Source organism: Physeter macrocephalus, chromosome 16 (assembly GCF_002837175.3).
Source record: "Physeter macrocephalus isolate SW-GA chromosome 16, ASM283717v5, whole genome shotgun sequence".
NCBI lineage: Eukaryota > Metazoa > Chordata > Mammalia > Artiodactyla > Physeteridae > Physeter > Physeter macrocephalus.
Genome location: NC_041229.1, coordinates 103,242,314 through 103,259,991, shown reverse-complemented (window position 1 = coordinate 103,259,991; position 17,678 = coordinate 103,242,314). Strand labels below are relative to the sequence as shown.

The 17,678-nt window shown below is 38.9% G+C and overlaps 1 protein-coding gene across 1 annotated transcript in view; it reads right to left on the bottom strand.

Annotated features, from left to right (window-relative positions):
• Window positions 1–16,662, bottom strand: part of TOP6BL (TOP6B like initiator of meiotic double strand breaks) — a 99,926-nt gene extending 83,264 nt beyond the window's left edge. Inside the window, exons 1-3 of the mRNA XM_055091496.1 lie at window positions 16,237–16,662; window positions 15,107–15,248; window positions 9,246–9,299 (exon numbers count right to left, since the gene is read on the bottom strand). Of these exons, the coding sequence (XP_054947471.1) occupies window positions 9,246–9,299; window positions 15,107–15,248; window positions 16,237–16,353 (313 nt within the window). The 5' untranslated portion in view covers window positions 16,354–16,662. The remainder of the gene's footprint in view (window positions 1–9,245; window positions 9,300–15,106; window positions 15,249–16,236) is intronic.
• Window positions 16,663–17,678: the final 1,016 nt, after the last annotated feature.

Sequence of the window (17,678 nt, the reverse complement as noted above, 5' to 3'; positions counted from 1 at the left end):
GTCCGCCTGCCGATGCAGGGGACACGGGTTCGTGCCCCGGTCCGGGAAGATCCCACATGCTGCGGAGCAGCTGGGCCCGTGAGCCATAGCCGCTGAGCCTGTGCGTCCGGAGCCTGTGCTCCGCAACGGGAGAGGCCACAACAGTAAGTGGCCCGCGTACCACACACACACAAAAAAAATCCTTCTTCACCTCCCACACCCCCAAAATACCAGGTTCAAATGGTTTTTTTACAGGGTAGTTTTACCAAATTTTCAGAGAACAGATACAAAATGTTCGAGAACAGAAATGGATAAACCTACTCAACTGATTTTACAAAGCTAGTATAATCTTGGTACCAAAATAAGACAAGGACAATATAAACCAATCTCACTAGGAATATAGATGCAAAAGTTAAATCCAGGATATGTAACAATTATATAATGCAACTGTGATACAACCAGCAAGGGTGTTTTTTATCAGAAAGTCTATCACCATAACTCATCATATTAATAAAGATTTAAAAAACCATATCATAATCCCAAAAGATGTAGAAAAAGCACTTTTGAAAATACAATACTCATTTATAACAAACACTACTGGCAAATTAAGAACAGAAGAGAAATTCATTAACCTGACATGGAGCAAATATCAAAAAACTACAGTAAAATCATACTGTATGGTAGAATTTTAAGTAATATCATTGAAGGAAGGCAAGACACAGATGCCTAATATCACCTGTGCTCTTCTACCCAATACTAATATTGTTCTATCTAATGCAATATGACAAGGAAAAGAAATAAGCCATAAAAGAAGTGAAAATGAAAAGAAAAAAATGGTAAGAATTTAGAAATGCTTTGACTGTCCTTATAGAAGATCCAACAGAACCTACAGATAAATTATCAAAATTTGTAACAGTTTGAGTCAGTAATATTGAAAAAATGAATACCACTCACAATAGCAATAAAATCTATAAGACATTAGGAATAAATACAACAAAAGATGTCTAGGATTATGAAAAGAAGTATTAACATAAAAGAAGATCTAAATAGGAATGACATCAGCAAGATGGCAAAAGAGCAGGTCTCAGGCCCTCACTCTCCCTTGGAGATACCAAACATAACAACAATATCAAATTGCCTTTTTGAGAACTCTAGAAACCAATTAAGAGGTTGCAGCATGCCAGGCAAGCACAAAAAGGAGTCACTCCAAAGCAGGTTCCAGGCTAAAGGAGCACCTTCCATCATAGGCATCCTAGCCTGGCATCCTAGCCTCATAGCAGAAGAAAAGGATCTATGACCAAAAAACACACTGGCTCTTAAAGCTTCTCCTGGGAGGTGGTGCATATTACTTCCATTCACATTTCACTGGCCCAAGCAAGTTACATGGCCCAGCCCATAGGGAGAGAAGAAAATATATCAAACAAATAATAAAATCTAGCAAAATGGCCTCTGGAGTCAGGATGGCTTCAGCTTTACTAGCCAGGCGCTCTTGGGAAAGTCCCTTATTCTCTAGAATCTATAAACTGGAGATTATAAGGCCTACCTCCCACTTGTGACAATTAAAATTAAATAACATATTTTTTAAGAAAAAGAAGATCTAAATAAATGATAAAGTATATCAACTCAAAGAAACACTTAATACTATAAAAATGCTAACTGCTACCAAATTAACCTACAAATTCAGAATAATAACAATCAAGATCACAATAAGATTTTTCATGGAACTTAACTAACTAAACTTAACTAAAATTCATAGGCGGGACTTCCCTGGTGGCACAGTGATTGGGAATCCGCCTGCCAATGCAGGGGACACAGGTTTGAGCCCTGGTCCAGGAAGATCCCACATGCCGCGGAGCAACTAAGCCCGTGTGCCACAACTACTGAGCCTGCGCTCTAGAGCCTAGGAGCCACAACTACTGAGCCCACATGCCACAAATACTGAAGCTCACGCGCCTAGAGCCTGTGCTCCGCAACAAGAGAAGCCACCGCAATAAGAAGCCCGCGCACCACAAAGAAGAGTAGCCCCCGCCCGCCTCAACTAGAGAAAGCCCATGCGCAGCAACGAAGACCCAAAGCAGGCAAAAATAAATAAATTTTTAAAAAAAATCATAAGCAAGATAATGGTTTTAAAAACCAAAGGCAATTCTGGAAAAAAATGAGGGGGGATTTGCCCTATCATACAACAAGATTAATTCTAAAGCTTTAGGAAATAAGACTCTATGATACCGGCCTAGGGACAGACATAAAGACTAGAGCACCCAGAAACAGATTCAAGCATATATAGAGCCCTAGTTTATGAAAGAATAATAACACAAATTATTGGGGAAAAGAAAAGATTTAAATTAGATTCCTAACTTGTATCATAAATAAACATAAACTCTAGATTAATTATAATTATAATAATAATTAAATATAATTTTAAAACTTTAGAACTATTAAAAGAACTACTTAAAAGAATATCATGACTTCAGTGTAAAAAAGAATGGTCTCAAATCAATGATTACAGCTTCCACTTTAAGAAACTAGAAACAGAAAAGCAAAAGAGATCCAAAACAAGCAGAAGAAAGGAAAGAATAAAAAGATCAGAGTGAAAATCAATGAAACAGAATACAACAGAAAGAATATGGTTCTAGTGAGACTGATTAAAGAAAGAGAAAGTGAGAAAGTAAGAGAGAGAACAAATATAAATCACCAACATCAGGAGTGAGAGAGGTGATATTGCTAGAGGTTCTACAAGTGTTGGAAGGATAATAAGGGTATATTATGAACAATTTATGCCAATAAATTTAACAACTTAGATGAAATGGACAAATAACTTGAAAGGTACAAAGTACCCACACTTACTCAAAAAAAAAAAACAAAATAACCTGAACAGCCCTATAATTATCAAATAAATTGAATTAGTAGTTAAAATATTTCCCACAAAGGAAAATTCAGGCCCAGACGGCTTCCTTTGATGAATTGTACCAAATATTTAAGGAAGAAATAATACCTTCCACAGAAATTCTTCTAGACAATTGAAGAACAGAGAATACATCCTAACTCATTTTATAAAGTCAGCATTACTCTGATACCAAAATAAGACAAAATCATTACAAGAAAAGAAAACTACAAATATCTCTTATGAACACAGATGGAAAAATTATTTTTTAAATGTCAGCAAATCAGGCTTCCCTAGTGTCACAGTGGTTAAGAATCTGCTTGCCAATGCAAGGGGCACGGGTCCAAGCCCTGGTCCGGGAAGATTCCACATGCTGTGGAGCAACTAAGCCCGTGCGCCACAACTACTGAGCCTGCACTCTAGAGCCCGCGAGCCACAACTACTGAGCTTGCAAGCCACAACTGCTGAAGCCCATGCACCTAGAGCCCGTGCTCCACAACAAGAGAAGCCACCGCAATGAGAAGCCCATGCACCGCAACGAAGAGTTACCCCCACTCACCGCAACTAGAGAAAGCCTGTGCGCAGCAACAAAGACCCAACACAGCCAAAACTAAAAATAAACAAAATAAATAAATTTATTTAAAAAAAATTTTTTAATAAAATGTCAGCAAATCAAATCCAACAATACATAAAAAGGATACATAATGCATCATGGCCAACTGGGATTTATCCCAGAAATGCAAAGTTGGTTTAACATTTGAAAATCAATGTAATTCACCATATTAACAGCCTAAAAAAGAAAAATCATATGATCTTCTCAATAAATGCATAAAAACATTCGATAAAATCCAACATCCATTCCTAATAAAAACTCTCAGCAAGCCAGGACTAAAAGAGAACTTCCTCAAACCAATAAAGGGCATATTTAAATATTAAAGAAACAAAAGAAGACAAATTCATTTATTTTAACTTCTCTTGATCTTCAGTCAATCTCTTTATAAAATCTTGCCATGTGTTATGCAAATTTAGCAGCAAGAGACTATTTAGAATGTATCAAAAGCGTGAGGGTTAAGTGTGAACTCACAGGATAACCAATGACCTAAGTCCCCAAACTCTTCCCTTACTTTTTTTTTTTTTTTTTTTTTTTGTGGTATGCGGGCCTCCCTCTGTTGTGGCCTCTCCCGTCGCGGAGCGCAGGCTCCGGACGCGCAGGCTCAGCGGCCATGGCTCACGGGCCCAGCCGCTCCGCGGCATGTGGGATCCTCCCAGACCGGGGCGCGAACCCGGTTCCCCTGCATCGGCAGGCGGACGCGCAACCACTGCGCCACCAGGGAAGCCCTTCCCTTACTTCTAAACTTAATATCCGAGACTGAGGTAAGTCTCAGTTTCCTCATCTCTGAAACAGAAATGGTGATAACTTATGTCTGACCTAGCTCTTGAGAATGAGGTCATGTCTACAAAACGAGCTCCCAGGAGAAAAAGTGTTAGATAAGTAGTGAGATGTAGAGTTGTTGATCTTGTAAGATAGAAAATTATTATAGATTTTAAATTTTGACTATGAGAATCTCAGATTTTAAAAATATATATTAAGTCAGGCATCCAAGATTTCACCATTGTGAGTTTTTCACTCAATGTTGAGCAAGCCTGGACACATCAATCTCTCTAATGTATGAAAAGCACAACTCCTGACTTCCATTCCCAACAAATTAACAAAAGGGACAAAACTAAATATTTTTCTTTTTAAATCTCCCTGATGCCATTTTGGAGGCAAAAGCTGATCTATCATAACTATGTAACCATACATCAACAGCAAAACTGTCTTCCCCACTTTCAAGGGTTGGTATTTCTATCTAGTCTTTTTTTTTTTTTTTTTTTCCTATCTAGTCTTTTGGAGAAAACAAAGGTTGTAAATTTTCTTACTTGGGAAAAATACATGAACATTTTTTTAAATGATTGGCCAAACTGTATTTTAGTAAAGAGTTAAATTATGTCAATAAACATGGGAATAAGAAGATATTTAAAATAAGATTAAAAAACAAGTAAAGGGCTTCCCTGGTGGCGCAGTGGTTGAGAGTCTGCCTGCCGATGCAGGGGAACCGGGTTCGCGCCCCGGTCTGGGAGGATCCCACATGCCGCGGAGCGGCTGGGCCCGTGAGCCATGGCCGCTGAGCCTGCGCGTCCGGAGCCTGCGCTCCGCAACGGGAGAGGCCACAGCAGTGACAGGCCAGCGTACCGCAAAAAAAACAAAAACAAAAACAAACAAAAAAAAACAAGTAAAAATAATATGGCTAGGAGAGACAAAAAAACAGTGAAAGAAATAAAGACCTATATATATATGGCTTTTTTCATATTCCTCCATCTCATCACTCTCTTCTACCCTTTCTTTTTCTTCTTTTCTTCACTAAAGTAAGGACATGTTAGGAAGTAGCTTCTAGATCTGGGCAAGAAGGACAAGCTAAAACTATCCCATTTCACCAAATAGATATATATGATAGAATTAGTTCTACATAAATGGATAACAAATGAATATGTAAATAGATTGCTACATAAATGGATAACTATATGATGCAGAATAGTAGTACATATGTTAATATAAAGGAATGAGAATTTTTAAACACATAAGAATTTATCTATCTTAATGAGCATCATCCTTCAAAGTGCAGAAGATTATTCTAATTGACAGAGGACCTCAAACCGGGTCTGAGGTGTTTTATTCTAATAAGCAATTGGGAGTCATTAAGGGAGGAACATAAAGCTGTGTTTAAATTAATACATAATTTAATAAATAATAATTCTACACTATAAAAGCAGAATTAACCAAAAATTCAATTACATTAGATAATGGAGAAAAGAAAAGGAGAAGCTTCCCCTTCCCCTCAAAAAAAGCCAAAAATTTTAAGCCTGGAGAATTATGAAAATGTTAGTATCACTGAAAGGAATGGAGATTACACAGCAAGTTAGTTGAAGAAAATGAACCCTATTTTAGACATGTTGCACATGATATTCCAGAGGAACCCTCAAATGGAATAGTCCAATTGACAATCAAAGCTGGAGACGCATTAGAGATAGAGACAAAAAAAAGTCTCATCAACATAGAAATGATAGTTAAAGCCTTAAAAGTAGAAGATATCTGAAGTAAACGTAGAATAATGATGTAGAATAATAAAGGGAAGAAAGGCATATTGGTGATTGAACTTTATTTAGGGAATATCCTCTGTGTTACCAAAGAAGCACTATGGTACTTATCACACTGCATTTATTTTCAGAGGTACCTCTTATTATAACTTTCTTGTGGCAAGGTAGAGGTTCAATAAAGGTTTACTGGACAAAAGTTCAAACAGTTAGGTACCACAGACAAAAGAAAACTTAAAAAGAACATAAACTGTTAGAGAGGTAGAAAAACGGAGATTATCTTGGTCATCAATTTATTAATCCAGCATAAATAAAACACCCAGAAATATGAGCCTGTTTGTATAGGAACTGATCTGAAGTGGTTCAGATCCAGAGAAAAAGTACCTTGATACAACTCTGAAAGAATAGATTGAAGAGTAAAGAAAACTGAAGCTGGATGGCTCTACAACAGTACAGTTCCCCTAAAGAGAGGGCAGACCTCTTTTTAGGCACTAAGAGAAATCAACTGAGCAATGAAGAGGATGACATAGCCAACAAACTGAATTCGGAGGCATATTAATTTTGTACAGGTACGAAATTCTTTAGCACTGGGAAATCTGATGGTTAATGAATCAGCCACCAGAGACTTCCTGATGAAGTTAATTAAATAGTGTAAAGATTTGTGAATGGACCAATTTAAAGCAGTTTGCTAATAATGTTATAGGAATGCTAAATAAATAACAATAGTAATAAGGGCAAAATTAATGGTACATAAGTCAGGAGCTAAGGAATTCAAATCTTAGTCTTGGACAGTTTCCTTTGTGAGCTTCACTGAGTCTTTTTGTTACTAATTAGTAAGAATAAACAGCATTATTAAGTGGAAGTTAATATCATGAGCCCTAACAGCTAGAGAGAAGACAGGCTAAAGTTGGTTACTAAATGTGACTGACTATGAGCAAATGACTCAATTTTTATTGTGTATTTGATGTGCACTACTTCCTCTTTGTACAAAAAGTTAGCCACCTCCACTTCATCACAAGGATATGAAAATAGACTAAATAAATATACACAAAATTGCTTTGAGCTTTTAAAATAACAAATTAAAACTAAGTCAACATGACACAAACTGTCTAAAGTTTATATTAACATAATAAATAGGTGGTTATTCCATAAACTATACTCAATACCTTTTCCCTAGTATTAACAATGATAATAAAACCATTTCCTTGTACTTACATGGCTTTTCACTTTTTTCAAAGCACTTTCACAAATATTAGTCAAAGAAGCAGCACTACGTATGATCTAACCACTCATTGTGCAGTTTAGGTTTAGGTTGCAGGAAATATTCCTATCTCCTCCCTAGAGTTAATAACATATTCCCTTTTATTTTTATGAATTTTCATTTCTTTCAAAGCACTTTCACACATTTAACTGGAGCAGTGGCATTAAGAATGCCTTTCCACTCTTTGCATCATCTCAATGGCATCATCCAAAAAGGAAGAGAACTAAAGATTGATAAATAGACTAGATGATTTTGAGGCAGTCAACTCATGATTCTTAAAGTTGAATTCAGATTTTCTAAAAGTCTTAGAATTGCAGCAAACTCTCCAGGACAGTAAGCTGATTCTCTCTTTCTTCCAGGCATAGGCTTTGGGAGGCAGTATAATTAGATGATTAAGATATCTTAAATATGGCACTAAGGGGAGAAACCAAATCTATCATGTTCACCACTGTAACCCCTCTGTGTCAAGCACAAAGCTCAGCACACTGTAAATGCTCAATAAATCATCATTTTGATTATTACTACAGGGAGAACATTCTACCCAAGCTCCCAAAGAACATCTGTTATGGAGCTAAGAACAAAAATCTCTATTTTCTGTTGTATTACTTTTCCTCCACAATTACTGCTTTTAAATGTGTGCACACCAAGCAGAATCTAAACAAATTAGGACCACAGAGCAAAAAGCTGAGGTTTATTAAGAATCCAGTGTACAGACAGCTGGAAGGTAGATTCAGAGGGCCAAGACAATTTCATAGGCGAAAGGAAATACACCTGATGACCCTTAAATTAACAAGCAAGCACTTTTAAATCCCCATGCTCAAACTAAAAATTACTTCAAATAAGAAGTTTCAAAAGGTAGAATTGTTTCCTATATGTTTATGTCTTTAGTCTTTCATATTGTGAGTTGCAAAAAAATAGTTTCTTCTTTTCTTTGATAAGACCAAGATAAAGGAAGGTACTTTGGTTTATGCAGTAATTGAGTTGCTGGCGATTTGGGTATAAATTAAAATTTTAAATTGATTGTATTTTAAAAAGCATTAAGAAACCCTGCTAATAAAAAAAGTCCAATGGTAATACATTTCACAAACATTTACTTTATAACATTATACCCTTCTAATGTAGCTTTTTGATTGTTTCTATGTTTAATATATAGCATATTTTCTTAAAGCAGTGACAAACATAAGTCAAAAAACCCCACCACAGTTAATTAACTGTACTCCAATAAAAAGTTAAAAAAAACCCACCACAATCTACTTGTATTCCAGGTTTAGTTGGGGAAAGTTTCTTTTAAAAAATTGTTTTGTAAAATTTGTAAATTAACCACTCATTAGGAAAAGACAGACCCATTAGATAATATTTACAAGCCACACAACCATAAAAGATAAAAATGAAAGCACAATGGTTCTCAAATCATTTTGGTCACCTTAAAATAATGTATGTATGTCCCTTGGTTTTAGATTATTCTCAAATCAAAGGAAAGAACTTCTAAAACTAAGGTCACTGAAAACTCCTAAACCATAAACCTTGGCATGTGGAAAACAGTATTAATACCAGTCCAAATCTTTTATAGTAAAAGCATTCTCCATATATTATCTCTTTGAGGTAGATGGGAACAAAAACTTTACTAAAAATTGTATTGTACATCTGGGAAAATTCTGCCTGAGGTTGTATAGAGAGTATTCAGAGAAGCTACAGTGACCTAGGTATCTCGTCTTAGGTCTATACAATTTTCCTGTATCTGTACAATTTTATAGATCATCTTTCAGCAGGATTTTCAGATAAATTACAGGATAAACTGCTGCATGGAACATGCAAATATACTAAAAAAGTATTCATTGTTTATCTGAAATTCAAAGTTAAGTGAGTGTCCAGTATTTTTATTTGCTAAATCTGACAACTCTATCTTTCAGTATATGTTAAGTCTGTTTCAGAAAATACCAAATTTATTGACAGGAAGAGATTTAATCTTGTGGAAGTGGGGTAATTCTTTACCTTTTAGGAACTTCTTGAGGACCAAACCGCCAAAAATGCTTCCCGCAGAAGCAACTGTAAGAAACAGAATACAAAGAAGTATCATAAATAACGCAATTCAATGGATTTCATCTAAAGAATCATACGGGAGCCTGAAATCACTGTTTATAGATACAGAACATTAAAAGATGGTCACTACTAATGAATTCAATAAAAATGGAGGCACCAAAGAAGTATTATGAGGCTACAACTGTTCAGGGGCAGAATAACTTCTTAGAGATGAGAACCAAATAGCAACTCTTTTTACCTGTATTAAACACCAGGGCTGCCTCTTTGGATATTACTATTCCTGATAGAAAAGGATCATAGGAAGACCACAGACTGTTGCTAGTAACCAGAGTATATCATGCCAATAACTCATATTCCAGTATGAGATTCAATTAAAATTTTTGGCCTTTCTTTTAAACAATTTACTCTTTAGTAAATTTACTCTTTACTAGACTATCAGGTAAGAATTATCTGTACCTAGAGTTCTAAATCTGAACATTCGGTCACTTAGAGCAATAATTCTTCAGCGAAAGAGGGTAAGGGAGGAAGCAGGCACCTAAGAGGGGGGAAAAGATCAGAATCACCTGGAGGCTTTTTTCCCAAATAGAACATGCCTTCCCCCAGAGGGATGCGACCCCATAGTTAAGAATCTAAGAATCACTGCCACAAGAACTAATGGAAATGTGTCTTTCCCTCAAGAAATATGTATTCTTCAGGCAGGGAAAAAAGGTTGAGAACCACTGATCTAGGGTGAGAGGCAATACCATTCTCTAAAATGTGTGCTGTCCAATACAGTAGCTACTAGCTACATGAGGCTATTTAAATCTAACTAAATTAAATCAAATGAGAAACTCCGTTCCTCAGTCATACTAGCCACATTTCAAGTGTTCAATAGCCAAGTGTGGCTAATGGCTACAGTATTGAACAGCATAAAGAACATTTCCATCATCACAAAAAGTTCTACCAGATAGCATTGCTCTGGATCTCCAGATTTTGAATGATTCTGGATAAATGATACATACTTCAAAAGGCTTGAGCCCAGGTAGCACAGAATATTTAACAAAAACCATCTTCTTTTTTTTTTAAACTTAGCGTTCCTCACAGGTATACACTGATTCTGACCTAAAGGAGTGGGTGATTGGGATTGGGACAGGGATGGAAGGTAGTAGCAGGCTGACACCAGTGATTAGCGAGGAGCTAGAATATCAACAAGAAACAAACCACAAACTGTATGTCTCACAGTGTGTCCATGATGTTTCTCAACTGCATATATCACACTGTTCCCTCTAACAACCTTTCTCAGTTTTAACAAGTATATCAACAATTGTTGAAAATGGGTCACTTTAGGTGAACGTGTGCAGGGAGAGCAATCATTCTGCCTGCTCCACACCCAACCCAGCCCCAAATTTTCAGCTATGCTTCTAATCTTTCTGTATTAAATGAAGTGCTACCCTTCAAATGCAAAGATGACAGAACACATATTTTTAAAGCAACAGCATTCCCCCAAATTCTCTTTATAGAACAGAAGATTATTTTTTTTAAAGCTACGAGGTCAAATATGTTTGGGAAATGCTATATACCACAGCCCATTTTTAAAGATTCACAGTCCGTGCTTGCATATTAAAGGTTCTGAGAAGATCTAAAGTAACAAAACTCATTTGATTTTAACCAGCATTCCTCAAGTTTAGATGACTGCATAACTCCTTTCTCATAATTTATATAAACATCCTGTAGCACAAATTTTGGGAAACACTGCAGTAATAATATTTGTTAAAGCCTTCAACAATTACTGATAGGAAAAATTATTGGGTTGGCAAAAAATTTCCTTCAGTTTTTAAGTAAAAATAAAAGACATTTTCCATTTTTATCAAGAACTTTATTGAACAACGTATTCACCGTTTTGTTTCACTACCTTCTGCCACTTTTCAGGCAACTTCATAATTCCATCTTCCCAAAACTTTTTATCTTTTTGAGCAAAGAACTGGGCCAGGTGCCTTTCACAGTCTTCAAGGGAATTGAAATTCTTCCATTAAGAGAATTCTGTAAAGACCGAAATAAATGGAAATCCGAACGTGCAACGTCTGGTGAATACAACGGATGAATCAGAACTTCCCAGCCAAGCTGTACAGTTTTCACCTGGTCATCAAAGAAACATGCGGTCTTGCGTTATCCTGATGGAAGATTATGCATTTTCTGTTGACTAATTCTGGACGCTTTTCAGAGTGCTGCTTTCAGTTGGTCTAACTGGGAGCAGTACTTGTTGGAATTAATCGTTTGGTTTTCTGGAAGGAGCTCATAATAGAGGACTCCCTTCCAATCCCACCGTATACACAACATCACCTTCTTTGTATGAAGACCAGCCTTTGGTGTGGTTGATGGTGGTTCATTTCGCTTGCCCCACGATCTCTTCCATTCCACATTATTGTACAGTACCCACTTTTCATCTCCTGTCACAATTTGTTTTAAAAATGGAACGTAACATTCGTTACGTTTAAGTAGAGAATCACATGTGGAAATACGGTCAAGAAGGTTTTTTTCGCTTAACTTATGTGGAACCCAAACATCAATGCAATTAACACAACCAAGCTGGTGCAAATGATTTTTTTTTAAAATTTTATTTATTTTTGGCTGCGTTGGGTCTTCGTTGCTGCGTGCGGACTTATTGCAGTGGCTTCTCTTGTTGCAGAGCATGGGCTCTTTGCAAGCGGGCTTCAGTAGTTGTGGCACATGGGCCTTAGAGTGCATCGGCTTAGTAGTTGCGGCTCGCGGGCTCTAGAATGCAGATTCAGTAGTTGTGTGTGGCACACGAGCTTAGTTGCTCAGTGGCATGTGGGATCTTCCGGACCAGGGATCGAATCCATGTCCCCTGCATTGGCAGGCGGATTCTTAACCACTGCACCACCAGGGAAGTCCTGCAAATGATTTTCAACGCTTGATTTGGATATTTTGAGTATGTCGGCTATCTCCCGTGCAGTATAATGTTGATTGTTCTCAATTAATGTCTCGATTTGATCCCTATCAACTTCAACAGGTCTGCCCAACCGTGGAGCATCGTCCAGTGAGAAATCTCCAGCACAAAACTTTGCAAACCACTTTTGACACATTCAATCAGTCACAGAACCTTCTCCATACACTGCACAAAATTTTTTTTTTGCGTTTCAGTTGTGTTTTTACCTTTCTTGAAATAATAAAGCATAATATGCTGAAAATGTTGATTTTTTCTTCCATCTTCGATATTAAAATGGCTACACAAAAATTCACCAATTTTGATGTTTTTTTTAAATGCACGCTGATTTGACAGCTGTCACAATACAATCTAACAAAATTGTTCTGAATGAAGTTAAAGACAACTAAACACTACTAGAGCCACCTTACAGAAAAAAACAAACAAACCTTTTGGCCAACCTAATATATAGTCATCTCTCAGCTTCTCACAGATGGATCATTCCAGAAACAAAATTTTCTGGTTTGTTGTGAGTTGTATTTTGTGCCTCTAAAAGAGGTTTTGAAGAACTAAGGCCCATTACTTGTGAATATGACCTTATGTGGAAATAGGGTCTTCATAAATGTCATCAAGATGAAGTCATACTGGGTTAGAGTGGCCCTAAATCCAATTGGTGTCCTTATAAGACCATGTGAAGACACAAACACAAGGGAGGACACTACATGTACACAGAGACAGAGATTGGAGCAATACATCTACAAGTCAAGAAACACCAAGGGCTTGCTGGCAACTACCAGAAGCCAGGAGAGAGATAAGGAATAGATTTCTCCCTCAGAGCCTCCAGAAGGAACCAACCCTGCTGAGATCTTGATTGTGGGTTTCTGGCCTTCATAACTGTGAGAGAATAAATTTACTTTGTTTTAAACCACCCGGTTTGTGATACTTTGTTACAGCAGCCCCAGGTTTAGTTCCCAGACCTAGCCCAATGACACCAATCCACACTTTCAGGTAAAGATGACAGATTCAACATACACATCTACTTTTACTCCCTCCTGAAATCTCAATAAAATGGAAAAGGAGTATTTTTTAAAGGAATAAACCCACAAAGATAGAGAGTAAGAGAGAAAGATGATTATAATAAAATTATAGAAACAGAAAAGCAGAAGGACTAGTGGGAAAGGATTTCGGACTCAAGACCTGAAAAATTGAATTACAAGCCAAAAAAGGGAAAGGTGAAGAAACAAAACCAATTATACAACAAAATCCCCAAAGACTCAAAAATGGCAGTATTAGGAACCTCTGGAAGTAGGAGTGGGAGCCAAAATAAGGAGAGTCGATGAAAAAATGAATTTAAGAAGTAGTCAGCTCTTTCGATTCCCTTCTCCATGCAGCCTTCTAAGGACTGGCCCTCCTTAACCTTGGTGAGGGGTTGGAGAGAGGTTATTCTTTGAAAAGATAGAAGCATAGGTCTCTGGGCTGGGAACTAAAGCTGTACTAAAAACAAATGGATTGAGTGAACATAAACATTGAATGCTAAGATACAACCCCCCCCCCCACTCCCCGCACCCCAATCCCTCAATCCCAGAATGCTGGCAATCTGGCTTTTTATCCACCTGGTGAAAGACTCTGAACATATGCATAGAAAAATCTAGAAGAATATATATTGAATGTTAATAATTATCTCAAGAGGTGAGATTACTGAAGAGTCTCATTTTCCATAATGTTTCTATAATGTTATGTTTCATGACAAGCACATATCGTCTTTCCTCCTGTCAAAAAAATAATAAAAATAATAAAGAGACAATAAGCAGAAGAGAAAGGCCCCTTATACTAAACGGGCTGAAGAGGCCCATTAGGCTCAAAATGTCTACGGAATTCAGTTTCTTGCCAAAAGCTATTGTGGCTCAAGTCCCTTTCTTTGAGTGGAATCAACCCTGCCACCTTGAGCACAGTTTACTGGATCAGAATCAATGCACAAGCTAAGAGAACCGTATGCAGACCAGTATCACCCTAGCCATGTAACTAACCACCTCTCTCACCAATGGTGGGAACTCTGTCCAATCAGAGTGGAGTTCATGCAGAGTAACAGCAAACCAAACTATCATACCCCTCTTGAGAATGTTTACTGCTAGGTAAATAAAGAGAAGACAGGTCATTCCAGTTCAGGTGAGAAAATGTCTTGTAGAGCCTAAAGTACTATCCAGTCTCAACTGGGACTCAGGGTGACTCCTCTAAGGCTGATGGGACAACTTCATTCCAAAGTAGTCTTCAATAAACCTACACACACACACACACCATACACACACACACACACACACACCAGACAAAAAAGTTATCACTTCACAAGTTCAAGAAAATTAATTGTGTCAGGGCCACTCGATGCATCAGCTTTCCAAGAGTACAGGCAAAAATGATGAAAGAGTAAGAGCCAAATGGAAGAGATATATATTTTCAAATTAACTGCAAGTTAGGATTATCAAAGTATGCACCATTCATCATTTAATTTCTTTTTTTTGGGGGGGGGGTGCTCTTTTCCAACTACCAAAGGCTGGACATGAACGGAAAAGGATACAAAATTCAATGTAATATAATTTAGCTATGAAAAAGGAGGTTAAAACCAAGAGCAAGAGTTAGATTGTTTCTGAGCAATCTAAACTTAAACCAGTAAAATAAATAATACTTTGATAAGTCATCCTAATCACCTTTCCTGTATGACAGATTTGTAAATCTATCACCAGATACTTATTTCATAATCACTTAAGTTTAATTATGGAACAACTCTGGAGTAATAACATAATAAAAGATGACTAATTGAAATTTTTAAATAAACTATAACATAAATCATGACAAAACAAAGATAGAAATCAGTATTTTTTCTTCCTCCACTTACTAGTTGTTACACAATGAAGAGTATTTGCCTGGTGCTTAGAATTTAATGCTTCTATGGAAATCACTAGCTCTCCTTCTAGCAATGCTCCCTTTGATATTCTTGCTGTTTCACACCTCCAGTGAATAATTAAATATTTCAGTATCTGAAAAGGGCACAATCCAAAGAAAACACAACCTTGTTTAAAAAATCATGGTAATAATAAACTTGTATGACACAGTTAAATTAATAATTCGCATTTCCAAAAACTAATATTCTTGCTTGCAAAATGTCAGATTTACAATTGTTAAGAACAAAGCATTGTGTCTAAACAGAAGAAACAGCTAGGTGAGTGACATAAAAAAGGAGAAAGCGAAATTCAACACAATGTCCAAGACAGGAAATGGAGACAAAAAATTGCTTTATTCAAAGGATAAGTTCATCAGGAAATAATAATTTGAAAAAATTAAGTGGGAGTTTGTTTTTCCTGTTTTATTTTTTTCTTCTCCCCAAATAAAAGCCAACATGAAGATTATGAATAAGAATGGCATCTGCTTGTGAATCACCTTTACCTTTCATTAAATCAACACTTCTGAGGGTCAGAATACTAGTTAAGAACATTGGCTCCAGAAGCAGATGCCTGGGTTTGAATCCCTGATGAGCCAAACACTAGCATGTGACCTTGCACAAATTACTTAACTTCTCTGTACCTCAGCTTCCTCATTTATAAAAATGAGGACAAATCTACCACATACAGCAGCTGCTGAATGTAAACAAAACAAAATGTTTAACACAGTGCCTGGTATATAGTAAATGCTTAATAAATATTAGCTATTATTTCTAACAAATTTGTCTGCACACAATATTTTAAGTTTAACAGGTCCCCACGATATCTTGGTAAAACATTCAATCTTGATAAGACAATTTTAAAATAAAATATATTGTATTTAATTTCCATTACTATTTATGAAAGTAGACTCTCACTTCCACACTGAGGTACCATAGCGAAAATTATTACCCCCTTTCTTTTTAAAGGCAGGGAGATCCCAGCATGAGAACTTGGGAACTAAGATCCCAATTTGTACCAGTTTTTAAGAAAGGTTTCCAGGCATTTCTACAGTCTAACACTTTCCTTCACACATCTTCTGACTTACTGTGCTCCCTCTGTTCAGATTTTCCCGCAGTTTCTTTATCCATAATGAGAGAGCAGTTGGGAAGAGAACATCAGCCTGTGAGTCAGAAGCTCTGGGTTCTATGCTAGGTTCTGTCATCTGTAAAATCTAAACCTCCAACTCTCTCTGAAAACAAAGAAGGCAGGAAGACTGGGAGAACTCGAGGTGCCTTCAGGTCAACCCCTTGTGGCCTCTGGTCCTATTTCACCTGTCTAGTAGTTACGTACTAGAAGTTAATCTGTCTAATACGACGCCAGTAGTTAAGAATTCAATCATGTAAGGCTGTAAAAACGCTGTCATGAATGAACAATGGTGGCAAGTCGGGGCCAGGTGTTCAGTCTCACCCCCCCAGAGCATCTCTGGCGCGTGGTGTGGTCCAAGCTGGATGAGTGAGGCCTCCGAACCTCAGCCTCTCATCAGGCAGCTGCTCTGGGACCTGACCCAGGAATCCCCTCCACACCTCGGTTGACCCGCGGGCCGGATACGGCTTTCCCTCGCTCCCACTTTGCACCGGATGGCCCCGACTTCCCCCCAGGTCGCCCACCCCTGCTTTCTGCTCGCCCTCCCGGCACGGGCGGGTCCTCCTGGGCTGGCATCCGGGCTAGAACCTGGGCGTCCGCTGAGGTTTGGCAAACACTTGAGCTGCCTGAGCCTCGGTTTTCTCAGCTGTCAGGTGGGGGCGACACCAGCGCTCAGAGGACGGCCATGCCACCCACCGACTAAATTCTCCTCACTGAGCACCCCGCGGGCTTTACTGCCCAGATGCTCCCACGCCCCACTTCTCCTCTGCTCCTCACAACCCCGCGAGGGACACGCTGACTTTCACCGAATCCTATCATTCCCGAACCTTCCTTCTCCCCCTCAGGCAAAGCCAGACCCCTCTGCCCAAACTTCGCGGCCTCCTCACAAGGCCCATCTCCTCAGAGTGTCCTCCTCCGCTTTCACTCCCTTCCCGGAATCACCTCGCAGACGGCTACGGCCGTCCCCTCCATTCCGTGCGGCGAGCAGTAGCGACGCCCAATCGCTGGGCGCCCGCCAGGGATTCGACCTCCGCCCGCGCCCACGCCCACGCCCACGCCCACGGCTGGCCGCGCAACGCCGTCCCTTCCCGCCCGCGCGCGCGCGCGAGCCCCGCCCACCGGTTCGCCGCGCCTGCGCACTCAGCGCCGCCCCGCGCCGCCCCGCCCCACCCCCCTGCGGCGAGCCGCCAGGACCTGCTAGGAGTGGTCCGGAGGGTACCCGCGGTAGCGGAGGTCCGTGGGCCGGCCGCTGGGCAGGCCGCGGGGTTGGGGAGAGCCCGCGTGTGGCAACCGAGGCTGTAGGCGAGCAAGAATGAGGACAGGCCACCACTCCTCCCTTCCTCCCGAAAGAACTTTCCCACGGTCCCCGCGCGAGGTGCAGCCCTCTCAGCTCTTTGCCTCCGC